This window comes from Erpetoichthys calabaricus, chromosome 11 (assembly GCF_900747795.2).
Source record: "Erpetoichthys calabaricus chromosome 11, fErpCal1.3, whole genome shotgun sequence".
NCBI classification, from domain to species: Eukaryota; Metazoa; Chordata; class Cladistia; order Polypteriformes; family Polypteridae; genus Erpetoichthys; species Erpetoichthys calabaricus.
Window position 1 is genome coordinate 143,289,533 of NC_041404.2, and position 18,264 is coordinate 143,307,796.

An 18,264-nucleotide genomic window follows, 5' to 3' on the forward strand; every position below is an offset into this window, starting at 1 on the left:
ATCTACAGGTGTGCAAGCTTTCACACTAATGGCTAGTATTAATGGTATCAAGTGTCATTGACAACACATGCACAGTAGGGCTCAAAGACTGAACATTATATATATATATATATATATATATATATATATAAAGTCTTATTTGGTGGGGAAAAAAAAAAAAAACAAAAAAAAGACATTCGATTGCAAAACAGTTGTTTGACAGCGAGTTACTCCAGACGTGAAATTTTCCAGGTTTTTTTTTTTTGGACTTCACTTCCAGGATCAGCCAATTCATAGTTTTTAAGGCTTAGCGTGTCGTGTTTAATAGTAAAACATACAAATCCACAAGTGTATGCGGAGCAGTTTTTCCAAATGCCTTTCCAGTGTTCTGAAAGAATTTTATATCCGATTCTGACCCATTCACTGTTAAACTGGAGATCCCAGACTATTGTTTAAATGCTAACACCTTCCCATCAAAACAAGTGGAAACTAATCAAAATTCTGATTTTCCTTTTATTACAATGGGTGTCATTTTGCTTGGCTTTTCAGTACAAAGGGTTAAAATCCCCACTTTAAAAGAGTCAAAAGTGCGGTGTCCAACAATTATGCAAGATTCACATTAAAAGCCTCATTGTTCAATTCCAATTCTTGGCTTAGATCGGATTTGCCTATCTCGACAGTTCACCTTCTTAAGTACAAGAGACCCGTATCCAACTGTAATGGGAATGCATCTGTCCTACAGAACAGAAAACATGTGCAACACGGATACGCTTGTGCACAAGTCACCTGCAACACCACAAACAAAAAAAAAAAAAAAAAAAGTCAGATTTGAGGGACGACTCTTGGATTAAAAATGACAGTACAGACATGCAAGCAGCTAGTGTATGCATCACATTTTGCTCTGGAGGACAGCAAACAGTTTGTCAATTGTGCACAATTAGGTCGATAAGGCAAAACAAAAAAGCCAAACAGCTAGCTTTTGCAGGCACAGCAGCACCAGTACAAGAAACAACAGCAATGATGGGACAGTGACTGTGGTAACAGCTGTGGCTCTCCACTGTTTTGTCACACCACTGGCACTCACTGATGACAGCAGTGCGGTGTATAGGCGCAAAAAAAAAAAAAAAAAAAAAAAAAAAACCACAACCCTGATCTGGCAATTCCCATTCATGTTGCATGGTTACAAATCTGATTTGAAAAGATCAGACATGTGTGTCCATATACACGGGGTGTGGGGGGTACTGAATTAGAGTCACTTCGGGCCTAATATTAATGTGAACTAGTCGTGGTCTCTGCCTTGCATGGCTGCCTGTTTGACACAAAATGCCTAAGACAATGAGGTGTAATTAAAAATATTCAGTCCACTTGTATTAAAATATTACTGCCATCTGTACGGGAGGAAAAAAGTAGAATTTCCAGCACCGGACTTACTAAATGACCCATATTCCTCATGATCATGAGCCGTTAAAGAGCACTTACGATCCACACGTGTTGGCACCATGACATTATTTTTCTCCCCTAACCCCCAAACGTGTGCCTTTGATAACTCAAAGTGCTTTCAACAATGCTGCATGGGTCATGTAGTGCTCAGCGGGTGTCCCTACACTGCAAACATATTGTGACATTTATGAAGTAAAAATTGCCCGAGTACTGCGGAGAGGATTTTTTTTGGGCTGGTGGCATTTGACTGTGCAGCTGCTAGTATAATGAATTATACATGTATATCTGTACATGCTTTCTTAATATCTTACAGAATTGTTAACCTAAGTTCGAATAATTCATACAATTGCATATTTTTAATTGGAATATTCAAATATTTTTTGGTTAATTTGACAGCTCTAATGCACAGGCAATGTGAACAAGTTTATGCAGACATAACTTGTTGGTGCACACAGTTCTCTGGAAAGTGCAGGGGCCTAAGACTTCATTTTGTCTGCACAGATCCACACCTCCTTTATTCAAATTAAGACAAGTCTGTAAAAGTTGAAAATATTTAAACAGACTTCATCTGATATCCCTCAATAGTTAAAACCTATTCTGTTTACAGATTGCTATAGCAGCAATGAATATTTTTTTTTTTTTTTTTTTAATTAAAATAATATCCGTGCATTTAATTTTGATAGCAAGATGTATAAAACTGAAACTAAATACCAATGGCCAAAAAAGCAAAATTTCAAGTGACAAATTCTGCAGGACATACTTCACTTAAGTTTTATATTTGATAATCCTAAAACACTATTAGCCTTTGTCAAGTTTTAACCTTTTTGCGTATGTTAGCAAATGCAGTGCCTTTATTCCAAGTTACCACTATTAGTTTTGCAATAAAAGCTCAATGTCAAAAGGCACGAGCATGTAACAACAAAACACAACCTCCTGGAGGTGCCCAAAATGGGCTCATTCATATAACCATTTCCAAAAAAAAAAGACATCCCGGAGCTAGTATTCTCTAAAAAGCAACAATTAACACCAGTCATTTTAAAGATTCCTCAAGCTAATTTAACCTCCTCACATGGATGTTTCAGGCCTCTAGCCACTTTCTCTTTAATAAATGTGAAAAGCAAACAAAATTTGTGATTAAGTAACACAAGGTAGTTCTGCACTGTGTCCAACTGTTTAATGAGGCAGATAAACTATTCAGGTATCAGCGGCTAAAGAACTAACGTCTAAAACTCCTATGGCTCCTGGTTCAGTCCCCTTCTATTTAACACTTCATTTACTCTGTGACCCCTAAGCAAGCCATCTGAAATTTCATGAGATCCAAATGGAAGCAGGCAAACTAAATGTGTGTATGCAAGCAAATACCTGTAATGCACCCTGAACTTGTATATTTGGTCAAATTCCTGACTTAATTGCAATTACAATATTAAATGGGAATCTCACTGCAATGTTCTCCAGGAAGGCATGCAACCCTGCTGTATGACAAACACACAGGAAAAATGTTTTGTAATAAAATACAAGACAACATCCACCAATTCAGAACAGGAATACCGTCAGACTAATCAAGTTAGAGCAAGAAACAAACTGATACAAACAGAGGGTGGGCATAAAAACGTAACACAGAAGTTGCCCCACTCAGGAATTCCAAGCTGCTTGAATCAGCTGGAGAGGAGTACAGATAACAGAAGAATGTTCCAACATGTGGTGAGGTCAGCAGTGGAGCCCTCAGGGTCATGTCCTTAGACCCTTACTTTGTCAACATAAATTAATCATCAAGATTCTGATTTAGTGGAGATGCATGCGAAATGTGTTGGGGATATCAAACAACGAGGTGGCAGCAAAACAATTCGTAAAGAAAGCTCTGGATGATCATCACAACTATGCAAATGACTGAAGAACTCAATTTAAAGGAAAAGTCTGTGAAAAAAGAGACTAGAAAAATGTCATTTATTGTATTTGAGAATTTGCTACAGAAAACTTGAAACATTTTTTTTTTTTACTTCTAAAAGTAAAAACTGCTCCCTGTTCTTGCTGTTTGCTTAAAACAAAAGGTTTACATTTTTTCACTGCAACTATGGTCTATAAAAAATTAATGCTTTATTAGAATAATTAAAATTGCAAATTGAGTGATAATGGTTCGATGCCAGAAAGACCAGCATATGATAAGCCAAATCAACACTTGCATAGACATCTCAAAAGAACACAACTTCATTTGCCTTGATTCTTTCATCCTGGTAGTAGTGGCGGTAGCCACAAATGATCAACTGACATTTTTTTGAGGGATGTAAGAATAGGAAATTGAGATTTTACACAATTTAAAATGAATCCCTGGAAGGAGCAGTTTAACCATCCAATGCCATAGTGACTGGCATTTTCTAAAGCAAGAAAATTTCGGGGAAGAAACATTTAGGGGCTGTCAAAAATGTCTTATACAGGTAATGAATAGGAACAATTAAAATTTTCTAAAAACTGTCAAAAATAAATCAAGACATTACTCTCAGACACTATAATGTTCAGGTGAGATGACACCTATAGTGCCATGGTGCACAATTCTGCATAACATACTACTATTTTAAATAGAAGATGGTACAGCTCAGGATGTTTTGAAGACAAGTTCAATCAAGTCCATCCCTGGTCCAAAAGGCTTGTTTTGTTCCACCTCTGATAACTTTAAAAAAAATAAAAATTAAAAAGTTTGGTTCCTGAGCACGAAAGTCTACATAAGAATCTAATTCACTTCTTCAAAACTCTCAAAAGCATTAATAAAAACTGTCCAATCAGATTTCTTTATTTAAATACACTCTTACTTGAAGATACCATATTGAAATTATGGAGAGCACCACTCATGAAAGGAGGAGTTTTCCCTCACAAAGGTTCATGAGAATCTTGAAGATGGAGCATAGTTTTGGCATTGAAGCATACATCTTCTTAACATTTTAAATGAATATTTAAAGGGAATTGGGCAAGTTTCTCTCTAAGCTAACTAAACAAGCCTGATGGACAAAACTGGTCTCATCTTGAAGTCATACGTTCTTATAAATTAAAATGAGGTCTAAGCAATGAACAACATATGAAATGCATAAAGCTTACAATGTGAATTTTACAAAAAGGGCCTTTACACAATACCCAAGAATGTAACAACCACAGACACTATCACTGAGAAGTATTACACTAGATGAATCACGAATCCAAGCAAAAAAATGACAGGAAGTACAGTACAGTCCAGACCAAGGAACTTGATTTGAAATCAAAAGGCTGCCAAGTTCAGGGGACACGCAGATCTTCAATTTAAATGCCTGATCCGACTTAAACACACTTTCTTACACAAGAGGATTTTCCAGAAGTGCTTTATTTAACATTTTACCAAAAATACATTTGCTTGGGATGTTGTGAATGTACAACTAGATATCTGTGAATTTAGGTACACAAGTAACTTAAGTCTTTTCATGGATGTTTTTATATTTTCTGTTGTTCATTGAAGCCTATTTTATTAGGAATTTTATATGCTCCATTCTCCATGAAAACAGGATTTAAAAACATTTTGTGGGGTGGAGTATTTCTTTAATTGCCAGTTAAATGTACACAAAGAACACAAATATTTAGTTGGAAGAATACCAAGGTTAAAGACAGTGGTTAAGACCAGCAATGATGTGTTGACCTGTGACACGGAGAGTAAAGGGAGTGCAGGAGAAGTTGTTGGACATGGCAGAAATGAGTTTTACAAAAAAAAGGCCAGAATAAATGAGATAATTCAAGGTACAACAAAAGTGGGAGATGTACTGTATCTGGTATCTAAGAAAGCCCAGGAAAGAAGGCTGAAGTGGTACAGACATGTGATGAGGAGACAAGGAATATGTGAGAAAGAGTGATGGGAATGGAAGTACAGGGGAAGAGAAAACAATGGAGGCCAAAGCAGAGGTGGATGGATAAAGTAAAAGCAGATTTGATGGAAAAGAGCCTGACTGGCAAGGAGGTGCAATGCTGAGCAGTTTAGAGGGGGCCGATTGACCACATCGACCCAACATAGAAGAAGGAAAAGAAGAGAAAGAAGAGGGAGAATAAGTTGGAAAATACTACTACTTCCCCCACTCTTTTCTGTCCCAGACTAAAGAGGCTCCATTTCTTTTGCAAGGCCAAGGATACATACATACACATAGCTGCTCTTCCTGTGCAAAGCTTCTAATGCCTGTAGGCTTCTTTTTCCCCCCCACTGCATTGTGTTGGGAGCTGCAAAGTCACCAGGACTGCCCACAGTACTCTAGTGTAATAATCTAAATGTAGAGACTGATGACCTTTATTTGAATACCCACCACATTTGCCTTTAAGAGCTCCCACCTTTCGATGGAGGGTAAGCCAGCTGTATCAGACGTAACCAACCATCAAAGCCTTTTTTGAGTTTGCGTCTTGATGTTATGTGATGCAATATTCTAGGACACCTACAGGATGCACACTATTTCTGTGAAAAAATGTCTAACTCATTGAGCAAACTTCACCCATGTTGATGTCTTCTGATCACAAGTCTCTGTGTCATTCAAGGATTCATTTCCAAGTACAACGTTTCTAAATATTAAAAGTTGACTTGATACAATTTTCTGAAATACTGTATATATATATATATATATATATATATATATATATATATATATATATATATATATATATATATATATATAAAAAAAAAAAAAAAAAAAAAAAATTTATTTCAACTTTATAATGCTGAAGATTTCTTTTTAAAGTCAACAGGAGTGTACCGGACAAACCAACCTTTAGAACTGTTTGGTACTTTCCAAATCATAAATTTTAGAAACTTAACATACGAATAAAAAAGTACCACTATGAACACAACTTGCTATCTGATGAAAACCACGTATATAGAACCACCTGGTCTGTTTCAGGTCCTATCTGACAGGCAGGAGTTTCTTGGTGTGCCTTTGCCCCTCTCATTCTGGGCCCCAAGTTGTTTTCATTGCACATGCCCCCTCTGCCAGGGTCTATCTTTAAAAAAAAAAAAAATATGGTATCGCTTCCGACTTATCCTTACAGGACAGTGTGGAAGACACTAAATCCTGGAACTGTAAAGAAAACAGAATATGATGTTTGGGCTCTCTAACTTTTGTAGTGCCTCCAATTGCAATTTTGTTTCACTAGCACCACTGATAAAATGCTGTGCTAGGAACTTGGGATGTGATGGTAACCTTAAATTAGATAAACCATTTTTAAGTCCCGTTTCCCAAACCACAACCCGCGCTACAAGTGTTAGCGGAGGTCAAACCCTTTTTGTCTACTGCTGACCTTGAAAAGGTAACTTGTGCCTTTATTACTGTAACTCATCATACACTGGTGTCACCCAGCAGTCCCTTTCAGGTCCAAAACCCTGCTGCAATACTTCTGTCGGTTACACATAAACATGATCATATTTCTCCAGTGATTATCCGTCCTTCATTGAGTTCCAGTACATTGCTGGGGTTTAAGGTGCTATTCTTTGTTCTTAAGTGCCTAAATGGATTAGCACCTTCCCATCTCTTCAACCTTTTACACCTTTACATTCCATCTCACCAGCTTAGGTCACCTGATGAGACACCCTTTGTGGTGTCGAGGGCTCAACTAAAGCTTAAAGGTGAGCATGCTTTTGCAACAGTCGCCCCAAGGCTCTGGAACACATCAGGTCTGACAACTGTGACTATTTTAAATCCAGGTCAAACATATTACATTTTCCCTTTAGTTTTTTAGCTAGAATTGGTTCATTTTATATCTTCATGGAGTTTGTCTTTTGTTTAACCTTATCCTGTCTTAGAATGTAGTTCTTTTCCCCCTAACATGAAGCACTTTGGTCAACATTACTTTTTATTTATAAAACTCATTTTAAACAACCAAACTAAAAGCTAAACTAGTGAACCTTTTCAAGTGATCCAGACTTTCCAAGCTATCCTAAATCCACAACAGTGTTACAGTTTTAAAGTAGTGGCAAAATGGGGAAAAAGGGTTCAAAGCAAGAAAGCCTATGCAGAGAAAATAGGGTTCTTCCCACCCGACCCTAAGCTGGATTAAGCATCTCATGTTACTTTTATAAAGCTCAATTTACCAAATCGAGTAACAGTTGAGTACTCCTCGGCAGGGCTGTGGAGTGAGTACACAAAACCTATGACTCCATCTCCTCAAATTATAGTACCACCAACTCCTCCTTTTGCAATTACTCATTTGCAATAATTACAATGCAGATTTAAGGCACATAGCACGAAATACAAGACATTTTATCACTGTCAAACGTGAATCGGACTGCTCTAACCTATTAAAGGTTAGGCTTAAAGGCTGTAGTGATGCTGTTACTTTGAGTAAATTTAAACAAAAGGCAAACTTGCACAATGAAAGGCTATATTTTTATCAAAAGGGCAGCAGAAAAAAAATGGTTTAGCCAAATAAGATGAAATTGGAAATTAACATTATAGTCCAATTCACATTTAGTCAGAGTCGATACATTTCTCCTCACAACCCGATAACAGTAACTGTTAGACTGGAAACCACAGCCCTGCTCATCACTCACCAATAATCATCATGGGTGGACCACAAGCAAGTCACTCACTCTACAAGTGCTTAAAAAATGTGGAAGCATTAGTAGTGCAAGTATCAGATACATACGCTGCTTTTAAAATTATCAGCTAAATAAATGTGAAGTGACTAAATTTTGTGAACTTGTGCTACACAATGTGTCGGTTTATCTGCAACATGCTCCTTTGATCTATTCTTCAACTAAAGCTTATGACAAACTAACACAATGATAGACAAGGTGTCACGTAAATATATTCTACATAGTTATTTATAGCCTGTCTGACAAAGTGACTAATGCAACAGGTTGTTAGTTAGATTAAATGAATGTTTTTAATTGTAACTTAGGGCTGCAGAGGGCTATTCAGCACAGAATGGCACAAGAGATCAACCCTACACATGGCATCATTCCATCACAGTGCGCCACTTAAACACATTGTTAACTGCGCCACTTAAACACATTGTTAACTCTAAATTGTTGAGTGTACCTAACAAACCTGTACTTTAAGGGATGTGGGAATAACATCGCTAAACTAGAAGTAGCAACCACAAGCACAAAGACGAGAACTATACAATGCACATTATTAGCATGTGTACATTTTCAGAGAAACTGGGTAATTGCTAGTTCAAAATAAGTCACAAGAGCATAAATTAACGGAATGTATTAGTCAGAGACCAGCACTATACATCTCCAAATATACACAACTTAAGCAGACAATTTAAATTTGACCACTGATTGACTACCATGGTCATGAACTACAGCACTACATCCCTCCTTCATCCTGGTGGATGCTACACATTAGTGATTGGGGACCAGAGCACCCAGGGAAACACACACAGACATGGGGAGAACACACAAAGTTAAAGCGCAAATAAGGTGTGGGCAAAATAAATGCTGCAAAAGAAACATTATGGTAACTGATTGACTACCATGGTCATGAACTACAGCACTTCATCCCTCCTTCATCCTGGAGGATGCTACACATTAGTGATTGGGGACCAGAGCACCCAGGGAAACACACACAGACATGGGGAGAACACACAAAGTTAAAAAGCAAATAAGGTGTGGGCAAAATAAATGCTGCAAAAGAAACATTATGGTAAGTGTGATGTCTAGTGACTAAGCCAGAGGATCCAAAACTTGGTCTTGGGGACCCAAAGTGGCTGTTGGTTTTTGTCCCAATCAACTTCTGCATTTATTTGGACTTCCAGCCTAATCAGGTGAACTGTTATTTCCCATTTTGTGTTTTGGGGTTAATATAAAAACTACAAAACTAAGTCTTTGTAAATTCTTATTAAAATGTACTAAACAGTTATAGTGGGATTATGTATATTTTACTTTAACAATAGTTTCACCCCAATTTTTTCTCTGCTTATTTACTGATTTGGGGGTCCGAGACTCAAGTAGTTGCAGCCATTAATCATTCAATGTTTTCCTGGGTGTCTGCTCTGGTTCTTTTTAATTGTCATTATTAGGGTACAACGAAGGGAGCAAACTACACAGAAAAATGGCAAAATAATGGGAAAACAGAAAAAGTTAAAAATTTAAAGCTATTCCAAAAATAAAAATATTTTAAATGCCTTACAAATGTAAAAAAAAATAATTAAAAATTCTAATGACAGAATAAGAGGAGAGAAAAAGACCAACTAATTAAAGGAGATCAATCATCACCGATTGTGAATCTGGTTGGAACAAAAACCCACAGTGGGTTCCAGGACCAAGTTTAGGGACCACTGGACTAAGCAAAAGTAAAATAGTCAGTAGAAACCGAGATAGATGCGAATGGTTAAAGAAAATATATATCCTTAGAGAAAGAAAGGTGGTGAGCAAACAACTTTAAGCCTTTCATCACTGAATTGGAAGACTTGTGACTGGAAGAGAAACAGATATATTAACATTAAATGTTTATGAAATCACAGTTTTTAAAAATTAACAGCTGACAGGTACTGTTTTACTTGTTAACTTATTTATACTCTGGTTTACAGAATGTTTTTTTTTTTTTTAAATAAGTGTTTAAAATGCATTTGGCATTGACTCAAGTAATTTCATTGTGGAAAAACAATGACAAACTTGATTTGAATTGCCTTTTGTAAGTATTCTTAATAAAGGCATTTGCTAACAAAAGATAAAAAGGTAATGTTCCAGTAAGACATGCAAACTTCCAGTTTGTAACCCTCGACTGAAATTTATTAACCCAGTCTAAACCATCCAATAAAACGCTATATAATTTTTTTTACCGTAGTGGTGCCAAGCTAGCTTTGCCAATGGCTCTGAAAATTAGTAGCTTAAGAAGATGTCGATTTGTGTCACTATCTTCCTAGTAATTAGTAGCTTTAGAAGATGTCGATTTGTGTCACGATCTTCCTGCAGTAATCGTAAAATAAGGTGGTGGACGGACAGTCATGTCACAGGAGTTAAACCCAGACCCCGGGGTCTATGAAACAAGTAGAACCTCACCAATATATTTTAGAATTAAAAAAAAAACACATCGCACAAGTTCTCAGTTCGATATTTGGTGAACAGTATATTTACTGAATATAAATTCTTTCATACAAATTTGGTGTGTATAGCGCCTTTCACAGATTGCATTCACTCATGCGCTTTATGGGCGTTGTGTTTTCCACACTAGATGGACTCCGGTGGCCCGCCCGCCCCTCTCCGATTCCCTTCTACTTTTCCCATATTTAAACAGGCCCATTCAAATAACATATGTATTATTATTTCAATGCCGCACTTACGGGGAAATTCAATTAAAATTAACGATCACAAAGCTGAGGTGCCCATACATGACACAATCCGTTTTATTTTAAATAAAGTATAATCCTAATCCCGCCACCCAAACCTCGACTTTTTTTCTGTGTGTGTGTCCTATGGTATTTGGGATAGCCACACACACACACTCCCTCGTACTTTTTATTTGGGGGGCGTCTGGGTGACGATGAGCCCACCTTTCAGGCCGCGAACTTTCCTGCGGCCTCTTCTCCTAGATGGATACACGGAAGCCGGCTGGTGCGCCCAGTCCCAACGCAGCCGGCAAGGCTGAAAGGAGTGGCTTCCCTCCACGTCTCCCGAAAACATAAACGCCGTAACTTTTCGCTACTGCCGGCGTCAACTTTGTACAAAGCCTCCTCGCTTAAACTGAACAAAACAACAGCGTAATAAAAGGCAAAAAGAGAAAAAAATCCGAGAGCCCTCACTCAGTCAGGCAGGCAGGCAGGCAGTCAGTCAGTCAGTCACTCACTCACCCGTCGCCGACGACGACACACTTGATGGCCTGCATTGGTCCTCGCTATCGCTCGCGTCGTCCACCAACGCAGCAGCAGTAGCTCCTCAGACGACAGGAACAAAAAAATATAAAAGCTGGAGACAAAAAAAACTTAAATATGTGTACGCGTGTTTATAAAGACAGGCGAGTCCGGCACACACATACAGTCTTTCCGCAGTCTGAGAACTAGAAGTTCACTCGCAAACAGCCACCACCCAAAAACACACTCGGAGAGCGGGGCAGGCAACGGAAGCGAAGCTCCCAATTCAGTCATTTCCTGCCTCTCCTTTAGGAATGCTGCCTGGCATCCCGGGAACGGCGCGCGAGGGGTCCGTGCACGCGCTTCTACGTTTCAGGGACGTGCACGCTCCTGACACGGCGTCTCTCCCGGGAGCGCGCGTGCTTGCCGCTTTCCTAATCTTTCGATTCATTTATACTCAAGAGCTCGGATTTTTTTGAAAAGTATCATTATTCAAGCAAAAACAAAAAAAATGAATCATTTATTGTTTAACTAATAAATACGAAATAGTCATCCATTTTAGATTGAAAGTTCAATTAAAAAGGGTGTTCAGACCCGCGACCAATTAACTATCTTTACGGATTAATATAACAAATACCACACTGAAATTTTGTGCCCCGTGATATTATTTCAAAGGACTAAAACTCAAAGCGAGTTTTTTTATAGAAAAAAAATAAGAAAAATAATTTTTTTGAAGGGCGACACGGTGGCGCAGTGGTAGCGCTGCTGCTTCGCAGTAAGGAGACCCGGGTTCGCTTTGCATGTTGTCTGCGTGGGTTTCCTCCCACAGTCCAAAAACATGCAGGTTAGGTCGATTGGCGATTCTAAATTGGCCCTAGTGTGTGCTTGGTGTGTGTGTGTGTGTCCTGTGGTGGGTTGGCACCCTGCCCGGGATTGGTTCCCTGCCTTGTGCCCTGTGTTGGCTGGGATTGGCTCCGGCAGACCCCCGTGACCCTGTGTTCGGATTCAGCGGGTTGGAAAATGGATGGATGGATGGATGGCTACTTCAAATTTCTAAATTATTTTTTAAAGTTTTATTTTAAAAATGCAGGTTAGGTCGATTGGCGATTCTAAATTGGCCCTAGTGTGTGCTTGGTGTGTGTGTGTGTGTCCTGTGGTGGGTTGGCGCCCTGCCCGGGATTGGTTCCCTGCCTTGTGCCCTGTGTTGGCTGGGATTAGCTCCGGCAGACCCACGTGACCCTATGTTCGAATTCAACGGGTTGGAAAATGGATGGATGGATGGAAATTTTTGTGTAAGTGTACAATCGCTACACTTTAATTTGGTAAAACATTTATTTGTTTCTATGTTATAACGAATCTTAAACTACGTACTTAAAAGGAAGATAGACTAAAAATTAAAATAAAAACAAACAACACAGTTAAATGATGTATGGGCTACTTCAAATTTCTAAATTATTTTTTAAAGTTTTATTATTTTAAACAAAAAAAAAACCTGTTACGGTGACTACCACAGAAAGGCACTATATAAAATGGGTTTGTATATGACGTGTTTTTATCTTGTATCGCACCCGTGTTTGGTGTTTAAAATAGTATGTGACAACGACAGACCTAAAGGATGCTGCAGAAAAGAATGTTTCACTCTTTTTCCATTTATTGTATTACTATGTGCAAGTGCTCACTATGAAAGGCGCTATATACAATAATGCGTCGGACCAGTTTTCTTCGTATTGTGTTTTATTCTTGCGTTATTTGATAGCTGCTGCTCTTGATATGAAATGTCCATTCATCCATTACTACTCAGGGTTGTGGGACTGGGTATCAGATTAAGTAGCAACATTTGGAGGGGATGCCAGCCCATGCCAGGTCACACACATTTGCCCACACTAAACTCAGCAGATGCCAATTAGCCTAACAGACACATCTTTGATGTGGTAGATGCAGACCCCGCACAGACTTTCAATGTAAGACTGCAATTCAAACTCAGGGGGTCTGGAAGTGTGAAGCAGCAGCACTAACCACTGTGCCATCTACGGAGGAATGTCTCAGGCACAATAATAACTAACACATGACATTTATATGGCACCTTTTTAACTACTTATAGTGCTTTACATAGTCAGTGAGAAGCCACTTTAACTACCACCAATGTGTAGCATCCACTTGGTTGATGTGACGGCAGCCATTCTTGTGCCAGTCTGCTCAGCACACATTAGCCAATAGATGGTGAAGGGCTGAGAGAAACGGCCAATTAAAGACAAGGGACGATTAGGGGGCCAGCATGAGCAGGCTGTGGTGGGCAATTAAGCTAGGCCAGCGGGATAAACCCTTCTCTTTTCAAAGAATGCCCAAGGATCTTTTCCACCCCAAGTTAGGACCTCGATTTTACGTCTCCTCCAAAGGACGACACCATGTTTTAACAGCACGGAGTACCCGGGATCAACACACAGACCTCTGGGTATCCACCCCCTGCTGTCCTCACTGTAATGCCATTGAAAAATGGTGCTTTTACAGTATGCAAAACACGATACGTAATATTTCATTTGTGTGTTTTATTTCAGTGTGTTTTTTATTCTAGAAGTATTCAGATAATGACTCAGAGCTCATGTGGGAAATGTTCTGTAACTGAAATAGCAAGCAGGTACAAATGAGCTCATGGGCTCATGAATATTCATTCATGAGGTCATTTTGCAAGAGGGTCAAATTTGGGAGTCGATAAAATTCTGAGTGTATGCAAAAAAGGCCAACAAGAATTCTGGGAAAGTAAGTATAAAATTGTTACAGAGCGTCTTTGTTTATTAAAATGTATATGTTTAAGCTTAGATAAGGCGACCAGTGTGTGTGTGCATGCTTGTAAGAATATGTGAAGTGGAGGCTTGAGCCTTTAAGAAGAACATGTTTCAAAAATAACCTAATTAACAATCAAAGCAGACCATGGAAACATATCAGTTGTCCCAGTTTTTTTGACTGATCTTATATAAGGCAGCCAGTATGACACTTTAAATTCAAAGGACTTTAAAAGAAGCAGGATGAGGAGGAGGAGGAGGAGTAGAGAAACAACTGTCACAGAGTAGACCACTTGGTCAGATTGTGCCACCTACAGAGTGCCTCTCCGTTCTGAGGCATCACACCCTGGTTTAATGAAACAAAGAGCAACAACCAAAGCTACAGGATACAAAGCTTGCTGTGTGAACCTGATTTGAATCATTCAGGTTGTATGTTTTCATATCTAACCTGTACACCTGGTCTCTCCTCTGTAAGTAATGACTGAAATAGTTTGAGTACTGCTTTGCTAAAGTTGTCCTATTGTTTACTGACATTGAGCAATGACCAGTGATTGTTAATGCAACAAACTGCAGCAATTTAGGTTACGCTCTGTCAGGGGTGGTGATGAGCCCTTGGTTTCTCTTAAAGTGCCCTTCATAACATTTGGGACAAAGTCACATTTTTCTTTGAATTACCCCTCCACTCCACAGCTTAAAATTAAAAATCGAATGTTTCAGACGTGATTAAAGTGCACATTGCATAAAGTTCAGTCTTTTCTATATGACATCTTACATTGAGGCCGTCTTTAACAAACCTTAAGCCAAATATCGATGACTTGTGTTGTACTCTGGCAGCACATCCCACTCATTTACATTTATCACTGAAATATGAAAGTTTTCATCACTACATCTTTTTTCATAAATACATACTGCTGAAATGGACAGCAGGCATGAGCTGGCATTCCAGTAGGGTCAGTTCAAGATTCTTTACCTGGTCAGAAGGCCAGTCCAACAAATAGGCAGGGTGGTCCCTCCTGTAGCCTGGAAATGGACAGAACTGGATATGCTGGCATCCGGAAGTAGCTGATGAAAGATCCTTTACTGGCTGGGAGGTTAGCAACCTACCTGAGTTTTTTTTACACCCCCTAAATGTTAGATGGCAGTGTCCCTGAGTTGCAGTACCTCTACAGATACCCACAGGGCATGTTGGGAACTGTAGTCCCATGGGGGCAGGCCTGTTGGGTTCCATGGGTAACAGCCAGGGGGCGGTGCAGGGATTAACAGTCCCTACGTCAAGGAACTTCTGCCTAACCAAGGAATAGTGTTGTGGCACCTGAAGTACTCCTGGGCCCTGGATAAAGGAAGCAGCTCTGCTTCATCCAAAAGAGTCGGAGTCAGGAGAGGAGATGGACGATACTCACCGGGGAGAAGTGGAGGACAGAAATCTTAATAATAATAATTCTTTGCATTTATATAGCGCTTTTCTCACTACTCAAAGCGCTCAGCAATTGCAGGTTAAGAGCCTTGCTCAAGGGCCCAACAGAGCAGAGTCCCTATTGGCATTTATGGGATTCGAACCAGGATGGGATTCAGAAGAGAAAGAGAAAGAACTACACTGGTGTACTGTCCTGTGATAACAGAGAGAAACGTGTCAAAGGTAATCTGTGAAATAAATGTTCATTTTGAACCTGGGGCTGTGAGGTTGTGTTTAGCGTACTGTTATGCCCCTACCAGTCACAATATATATTTATATAATTACAAATATTTTCTTAAATAAAATAGTTTTCACATAATTTAATATTTTCTAATTTCCTGGACTACCCAGGGAAAGGCCCTCATGGGTATCTGGGAGAACATGCCAAGTCCACGCAGACAGTAACCAGGCTGGAGTAGGAGAGGCAGTGCGCTAACCACTGTGCCACCACATCAATCTTAGGCGACGATCCCCTAACCCTAAACCTAATTCAGCAGCACCACAGCTGAGTGCACAGGAGAACCGACATGCAAATTTGTGGTCTTAAGTTTCGGGACTGCCGCAGAACAACAAGAGCCCTGTCATCTAGCAAAGCCCCTTAAAAGAAACCAAATTTCCCTGAAGTGGTGTAACACCAAGTTCACAGGAACGCCTCAGCTTCCGCTTCTCTGTGTTTATTTCAGATTTTGTGAAGTGAAACCAATTTGCCTTTAAATTAATCAAAGAATGTCTGTTTCATTTCTATGTCGAGACTTTTGTTTAGGCAACAAATATTCTGTATAAAGAATTTATGAATATAAAATATAACCTGATGATATGTTAACTTTGATTGATACTTGACTGACCTGCGTAAACCAGCAGGCAGGGTGGCCTTTAAGACAAAGAAGTAGGACTGGCAGCCTCAACATTTCAGAAAGCTCCTTCAGCTGACGTTACTGGCTTAGAGACACTCTGTCTGCTGATCAGGTTTTATTTAAATTCATAAAGCGTCTTTATACTATACTTTATATTGTAGTTTATTATCATAAATTATTTTACAATAAGTATAATACACCTTCATTAAATAAGTGAACCACAAAAGAAACACAATGGTGTACCTCTGAGAGGCAGGAGTGATGGACAGATAGAAAGATATGAAAGGTAGTATAAAATGATAGATAGATAGATAGATAGATAGATAGATAGATAGATAGATAGATAGATAGATAGATAGATAGATAGATGTGAAAGGCACTATATGGGACAGAGACAGGTAAATGTGAAATGCACTATATAAGATAGATAGATAGATAGATAGATAGATAGATAGATAGATAGATAGATAGATAGATAGATAGATATTCAAAGCACTATATAAAGGATAGCTATGAAAGATGCAAAAGGTGCTATATTCACTTAATTTGCAGCACCTTTAATATTTCACTATGTTGTCTTAAGACATAGACAGATGTGAAAGGCACTATATAATAGATAGACAGATATGAAAGTTGCAAAATGTGCTGTATTCACTAGCAATATAGAAGTGAAAGGCATTATACAAGACAGAAATAGTTGTATGTGAAAGGCACTATATAGTAGATAGATGCATGTGAAAGGCACTATAAAACAGATAGATGGATAAAACTTTACAGAAGAACTGTAAATATTGCAACAAGCAACAACCACCCCTCAAACACACAAGAACAAAGAAAAAAAAAATCTTCTTGCTTGGCAAAAGATGAGAGAGCAGTCCTAGTGAGGCACATTCTCGTTGGTACGAAGGAGACCCTCTAGCCTTTCTTGACAGTTGTGTTGACTGGAATTCCACAATGCTCATGTGTCACCGAGAAGATGTCAGCGCTGTTCATAATGGTACCCAGATTTGTCTTCATTCTCTGCTCCACTACCACCTCCAGTAGTTCCAGAGGACATCCCATAACTGAGCCTCCAGTTTAAATCAGCTTGTTGACTCAGTAGTCCTCTCTTGACGTGATGTTACCAACCTGGCACATCATCACTTGGTGGGGGCGGCTCTGCTATCACAAATCACGGCTCCCGTTCCCTGTCACGTGCAGAACTAGCTGACCTTGGGGTAAAAAAGGCGCCCCCTACAGATTTTAAACGCCGTGAATTTTTATTTTTTTGTATGACAAAATTTTGATTGCCGTGTCTGAGTCATGTAATTTAAAACGGAAGGTTAGATAGATAGATAGATAGATAGATAGATAGATAGATAGATAGATAGATAGATAGATACTTTATTAATCCCAAGGGGAAATTCACTTACTCCAGCAGCACCTTACTGATACAAAAAACAATATTAAATTAAAGATTGATAATAATGCAGGTAAAAACAGACAATAACTTTATATAATGTTAACGTTTACCCCCCCCCCCCCCCCCCCCGGGTGGAATTGAAGAGTCGCATAGTTTGGGGGAGGAACGATCTTCTCAGTCTGTCAGTGGAGCAGGACAGTGACAGCAGTCTGTCGCTGAAGCTGCTCTTCTGTCTGGAGATGATCCTGTTCAGTGGATGCAGTGGATTTTCCATAATTGATAGAAGCCTGCTGAGTGCCCGTCGCTCTGCCACAGATGTCAAACTGTCCAGCTCCATGCCAACAATAGAGCCTGCCTTCCTCACCAGTTTGTCCAGGCGTGAGGCGTCTTTCTTCTTAATGCTGCCTCCCCAGCAAACCACTGCGTAGAAGAGGGCGCTCGCCACAACTGTCTGATAGAACATCTGCAGCATCTTATTGCAGATGTTGAAGGACGCCAGCCTTCTAAGGAAGTATAACCGGCTCTGTCCTTTCTTACACAGCGCATCAGTATTGGCAGTCCAGTCTAATT

The 18,264-nt window shown here is 39.2% G+C and overlaps 1 protein-coding gene across 2 annotated transcripts in view; it reads right to left on the reverse strand.

The window, feature by feature from the left end:
• Positions 1-11,502, reverse strand: part of LOC114661078 (ras-related C3 botulinum toxin substrate 1) — a 34,344-nt gene extending 22,842 nt beyond the window's left edge. Inside the window, exon 1 of one of the 2 annotated variants that reach the window (XM_028814196.2) lies at positions 11,206-11,502. In XM_028814196.2, coding sequence (XP_028670029.2) covers positions 11,206-11,240 — 35 coding nt within the window. In that variant the 5' untranslated portion in view covers positions 11,241-11,502. The remainder of the gene's footprint in view (positions 1-11,205) is intronic. The other variant, XM_028814197.2, reaches the window with a different exon arrangement.
• Between the last annotated feature and the right edge of the window lie 6,762 nt (positions 11,503-18,264).